This window comes from Limulus polyphemus, unplaced genomic scaffold, assembly GCF_000517525.1.
Source record: "Limulus polyphemus unplaced genomic scaffold, Limulus_polyphemus-2.1.2 Scaffold1207, whole genome shotgun sequence".
Lineage (NCBI taxonomy): Eukaryota > Metazoa > Arthropoda > Merostomata > Xiphosura > Limulidae > Limulus > Limulus polyphemus.
Genome location: NW_013666817.1, coordinates 90,513 through 96,716, shown reverse-complemented (window position 1 = coordinate 96,716; position 6,204 = coordinate 90,513). Strand labels below are relative to the sequence as shown.

Sequence of the window (6,204 nt, the reverse complement as noted above, 5' to 3'; positions counted from 1 at the left end):
TTGACTGATGAACATTTGAAAGCACTTCTAAAGCAAATATTGATGATATCTCAAAAGCTATCTCGTCATTCTCTCAGTTATCTGGCCAGCTGTGAAAAAAGTTTGGTGACTTCCGCTGTCGTAACAGTTCTCTCAGGGTTTGAAAAACCTTAGGACCCTTCACTATCAATCTAAGGGAACCAGAATTTAGTAACTGAAGAACAGTACTGCTATTAAAATTAAAACTATGAATGAACAGAATGTTAGCTTTCTTGTCTTTTAACATATATATTTAAAGAGCTTTATTTAAAGCAGGTGAAATAGTATTTGTAATAATAGTTATCCTTCCAAATAATGTCTTATTTTGATACTATTTAATCATTTCAAAACCAGTAAGAAAAAGAAAAGCAGTGAATGCTGAAATTCTGTAATTCTTGTCCTACCACAAGTTTATCTTGGAAGAGTGAAATTGTCAGATAATTAAAAGGCCTCTTTTTATTTTGATATTTCTTCATGTATTGATGTTATATTAAAAAAATATGAACCAACCTATGTTTTGTTTTGCTGTGGTTTGTGATTTTTTTTTTACCCATATTTAATCTTGAATATGTAAAGCTAGGGAATACAATTTTATTGAAAACTACTAAACATAATACAGTTATATCTAAAATGAAGAAAACTACAATCTTTAGATTAAAGGGAAAAAAAAAGTCCAAAATTCCATAGCCTCCTGGTAGCTTAACAGAAAGCTTGAGGACTTATAACACTGAAATTTTGGGTTTGATCCTTGTAATGTGCAGAGCAGAGATAGCTCAATATGCAGGTTGGCGCTTAACAACAAACAAGCAAAGAAACAAAATGTATATATATATTTTACACATTAATGTTACATATGAAATATAAGGCTTGAAAATTATGAAAATGTATGAGCTTGGAAAATAACCCAATCAAATAAAGCAACAAGGTGTTAGAGATATCTTAAAACTTTGACTTTCTGTTTTACATTTATAAAATATTACCATAATAGCTTTGATAGAAAATAGTGTTCCACCAGAAATATAGTATATTAACCCTTCAGGTGCATTTTTTTCCAGTCATATCATGCTTAAAATAATCATCAAATAATTCAGGTTTAGAGTCAGAATCATTGTTAGCTTGCACAAGTTCAATTGTCTCTTCATGTGTAAAAAAACCTGGAGTAATTTGATGCCATTTTAGGTCCATTTTCTCATAAAAATTAAACAATTTTTAACTGCAAATATTACAGATTTGTTGAATGGCAAGATATGCCATGTTGATGATGAGGAATTAGAGATGGCTTGAATGGGTAAAGAAAGAAACTTTATTACAAAAATACAAAGCTTATGTCGTCATTACAATGGTGACATAAGCTTGTCGAAACATAATAAAGTTTCTTTCTATGCCCATTCAAGCTGTCTCCAAACTTTATATGCCATGTTCGATACATATTAGTGGTTGAACTCATCATCTGTGCAGGTTAGCTTTGTCTATTGATTTTATACTCTCAATTCACATTTCTATAGGGAAATTGAAACCACATTATGTGGTCACCATACTTTGATGGTCATACCTAAAGGGTTAATTGTGGATATGAGACAGATATTTACCTATTGGAAGCTCACATCATGTAATCAAAGTAATCAGGTGACTAGTAATTAAATTTCTTGGGTCTTGATTGAAGTATTTTAGTGAAATCAAAAAGAAAAACTATTATGTAAATAGTACTTTTAATATTTCCACTTAAGCATATTCCTTGTTTTACATATTATTAATGATCCAATAGTAGATAAAAAGACTTAGGTACCCATCTTAAGTAAGATCTTAATGCTGTTATATTTTTACAATGATACTTTAATATAATACACTATTTAAATTGTTGATTATGTGAGGTTTAATAAAGATTTGCAAATTTTCAGCTTCTTTTTTTTTACTTCTCTGCAAATGTATAAAACTTTTATTATCAGTATTAATGTAAATTATGTATTGGTTTCTTCTCTTAGCTTTTAAACCCATCAGAGCGGCAAGAATTTTTACCTAGATTATCAGAATTTCTTAGAATGGACAATGAAAAAAACTGGAGATTTAGATTGATACTGTCAGAGTAAGTTTGTTTGTTTTTCACTTAATCAGTGGTTGAAGTGGGGCAGGATGCCATCCCACTCCTTTTCAGGAGGCGTGAAATCACCCTGCTGCCTTTTAGTAGACTGTGAACTTCTCAGAAAGGAAATTTTCAATAGACAATACAATAAATAATTATAGTAGCAAGGGACTGGGGATAGAAACTGTTGTTTTTTCCTTAAAATGTTGTGTAAGAGCGAGGCAGGAATGAGACAAAATAGTAAAAAGACGGAGTGGATGAACTCTGTCGCTATGGGCTCAGTCGTGGTGACCAAGTTCATAACCACAAAGTAACCACCAGAGTTTCTATACTATAACACACCGAACTGTGTCTAACTAATAATCCAGCCACACAAGTTGTAAATCACTTAGCAAATATGCAGCTCACATTACAGTATTAAATTATATAATGCCCAAGCAATTTGAGAGTAAACCTTGTGGAGAATTATAATTATTATTTTTCATTATCTTACCTAACCTAATAAGTTTCTAATTTTTACATTTTAGTTATTTGTATAATAATAAATAAAGAATATTCATGAAAAACAGGTAATATAGTACTGAGTTTCAAAAATTTCACAAACAATTCCATTTCCTCTTTTCCCTCACTTCAAGCACTGTGGTTAATTAAATGTTTAAAAGTTGTGGCATAAAAGAACATTTGACGTTGGATAGAAGTTATTTAAAAGATAATAATGGAATAAATATATAATATTACCAAATAATACTCTTTGTCAGATAGTTGGTTATTGGATATATATATCTAATACATTATAATCATATATATTCACTTCTAACAGAACGAAACATACTTGAGTATTTTAAGTAATCAATATACATTGTTTAACCTTTTCATTTGAGGAAACTCTTGGAGTTTTTTGTGTTATTTAATTTTTTCATAAAAATCTTGATGTATATGTGTTATCACCAATTTAAACTTTTGTGAAATACATTATTCTGTAAATCAGATTGGAGAGATATTGATTATTCATTTCTGTTGTTGGGACAAGTGAGCTCTATATTAAAATGACATTTATAAATGACCTAACACATACATAATAATATAAATCTAATCTAATCTAATATGGGTGACAAACCCATTTCCAATGTGTAATTGCTTCTACTTTCTTCAAAGTTCTCACTAGCTTTCTAAAAGAGGTTTTATTTCTCACTGTTTTAGAGGTATAAGAACTTGTTTTAGCACATTTGAATCATGTATCCAACTGCTTGTTCTTTCAGGCAGTTAATTGCAGTGACAGATCTTTACAGCCCCATAGATGTGAAAGAGTATCTTGTACCCATGGCAATGATTCTGGTCAGAGACAGAGTAGCCAAAGTGAGGCATACGTCACTACCACTTGTAAGTTTTTTTACTTCGCACATTTTTAAAAAGTGTTTGTACATAATTAAAAATTCATTTGACATCTTGTAAAATGTATTAATGCCCTATTGTTTTCTATAGAAAAACCAACAGTAAAAAAAGAATCATAATTTCATTTATGATCATTCATGAAAAAATAAAATCTATAAACTTTATAATAATGGCTAATGTTATTTCAATATCAACAATGAATATAAGGACCTTGTTTTATTAATAAATAGCTACTACATTTACAGTTACAAACATTTCACAAATGTAACTAGTGCAGTTTTTTATTTTCAAAATCACATTTATAATATAAAACAAAACAACTATTCTAATTTTCAGTATCTTAAATAATTAAAAATTCCTCTCTGGTTATATTTTCAGTAATATCTCTTCAATTCAAAGTATAATAATAACAAATTATTATTATTTAAATTACTGCTAGATTGGTTATACTCGTGTGTGTTTTTTTATCCTAAAGTTGTTTTTTGTTTAGCTTGTAGTAGATAATAAAATATTGTAAATTCTTACTTAAAATGTTTCTAGATAAAATAACATTAGTTAATGATGATAATATTTTATCTTTAACTTAATACTGTGCCACCTCCAAGCTTATGTAGGTTATGTGAAAAATGTAGACTTAAGATTAAAACTCTGTTTGGTTGAATGGATATTTAATAATGTACTATCTCTCTGTAGATGGCTGCAATGGTAAGGTCTCTTACTACAAGTCCTGATCCTTTGTTAACAAAGAGTGTGTTGGTTGAACTTGCTGAGAAGTTCACTCACGCAACGAAGTGGTCAGTGAGACAGACGTAAGTAATATAACTAGATCAAAACATAGTAGTAGACTAGTGTCTGGTGTTCATATGGATTTGTATCTAAAGATTATATCTTGTGTTCTTCTAACAGGGTAGCATCAAATGAAGTGTTCGTAATTTTTTTGAATAATCTACAGGATCATAAGATGTTTTAAAAGTATTGAATAAAGATATAGAACAAATATTTTCTAAATTGTCAGATTAAGCTTATTGGCTTATATAAGTAGATTTTCTGATAAGCTCTAAATTTCAAGATTTTCCTTTACCTGGTATATTTTTTTAGCTTTGCCCTTTTATGTCATCACTTTGTCCATGAGAATTCATTACCTATTGAACAATTTGCCCATGACATCCTGCCACATCTCTTAAAGTTGTCTTGGGATGGTGTACCAAATGTTAGAATGGCTGTTGCCAAGTGCCTGTCGCAGACAGTCTTATCCCTTGGTAAGTTATTAAGCTATTTCAGTGTTCTTGTTAATTAAAGATTTTCAATACTTTAACACTTTCTGGTTCACAGTGTATGTTTGTTCTTCCACCAGTCAAACAGAACTCTTATAACTGTGACAATTTATGGCTGTAATTTTTGTTGAGTCATTTATACTTTGTATTTGAGTATTGTCAGAAATGTGACTAAAAATATGGAATTTAATGAAAAGTTATGCAATCAGTCAACAAAGAAATCAGTTAATGTGAAGTAAATTATTAATGTTTTCTGATATATTTTAATACAGTTATTAATGTTTTCTGATATATTTTTAATTTCAACGTAAAAGACAAATATTGTTCCATTTTCACAATGCTAAGTGGTTTATGATATTTTTTTGTTACTTCAGACTACTTTTCCAGTAACCAGAACCCTCATCATGACTTATTACTTCAAGCATTACGAAGATTGCAGACAGATAATGATAGAGATGTACGCAATTTTGCTTATCTCTCTCCACAGGAAAACAGCTGTTCATTGAATCCAATGGTAAAGTTATTCAGTTAGAAGAATCACATTGTTACTTATTTCATTAATTAGTGATTACATTTTGTATGGTATAGTATTTAGTCAATTTGGGAAATTAAAATAATGGACTCTATAGTTTTATAAATGGATTGATATTTTATATATGTTTTGTAACTTTTCAGATCTCTATCCCTTTAGCTATAAAAGAACCAAAAGGTTATAAACCAACAGCAGATGAGAGCTACACATTTGAGAATCATTACAATTGACAGTTGGATGGTTAAAGTACAATGAAAACATAATATGTTAAAATAATATTTGTAGGGTTTTGTGTAAAGTCCTTTACTCACCACAAATAACTCAAATACCTTGCATGTTTGAATAACATATGACTATACTGTCACAATTTATTTTTCAGTGGAGTAATTGGTAATATATTTGAGAATAATTATTTTATTCACTCAGATTGTATAGTTGGATGAAGAAGGGAAAATTCACTAATGAAAAAAATTTTAATGTGCTACAGTTTCAATAGCATTTTGGATAAGCAGTAGAATACAATTAAGAAAGTAAGAATCACAAAGAACGAAACATTTTCATTCACTGAAACATTGGCATACATATTTCTTTTCATTTTGTGTGTGAGAATTAGTTATTTTCACAAAAAATGTCTTAAAATAGGAAAACAGGCAACATATTAACTAAATCATTAAAACTGTTTACATTATTTTTACCCATTTGATTTTTGTGGTATTATAATTAATTTATTGATAATTTGTTTTTGCCATAATCTGTGTTTGAAAAAATATCACTGCTTTAAAAAAATACTTAGTATTATATCTACCTACATACAAAAATGATACTATATACTGTTATATGTACACAGCGTGGTCACAAGTAAATAGACACCACCTTTTCAAAAAAAAATGAAAATTTTCAGTCATATT

At 29.1% G+C, this 6,204-nt stretch overlaps 1 protein-coding gene across 1 annotated transcript in view; it reads left to right on the top strand.

Moving 5' to 3' along the window:
- The window catches only part of LOC106462612 (serine/threonine-protein phosphatase 4 regulatory subunit 1-like), a 205,933-nt gene that overhangs the window by 197,553 nt on the left and 2,176 nt on the right, over positions 1-6,204 (top strand). Inside the window, 5 exon segments of the mRNA XM_022389932.1 lie at positions 2,001-2,101; positions 3,358-3,478; positions 4,184-4,299; positions 4,589-4,749; positions 5,139-5,278. Of these exon segments, the coding sequence (XP_022245640.1) occupies positions 2,001-2,101; positions 3,358-3,478; positions 4,184-4,299; positions 4,589-4,749; positions 5,139-5,278 (639 nt within the window).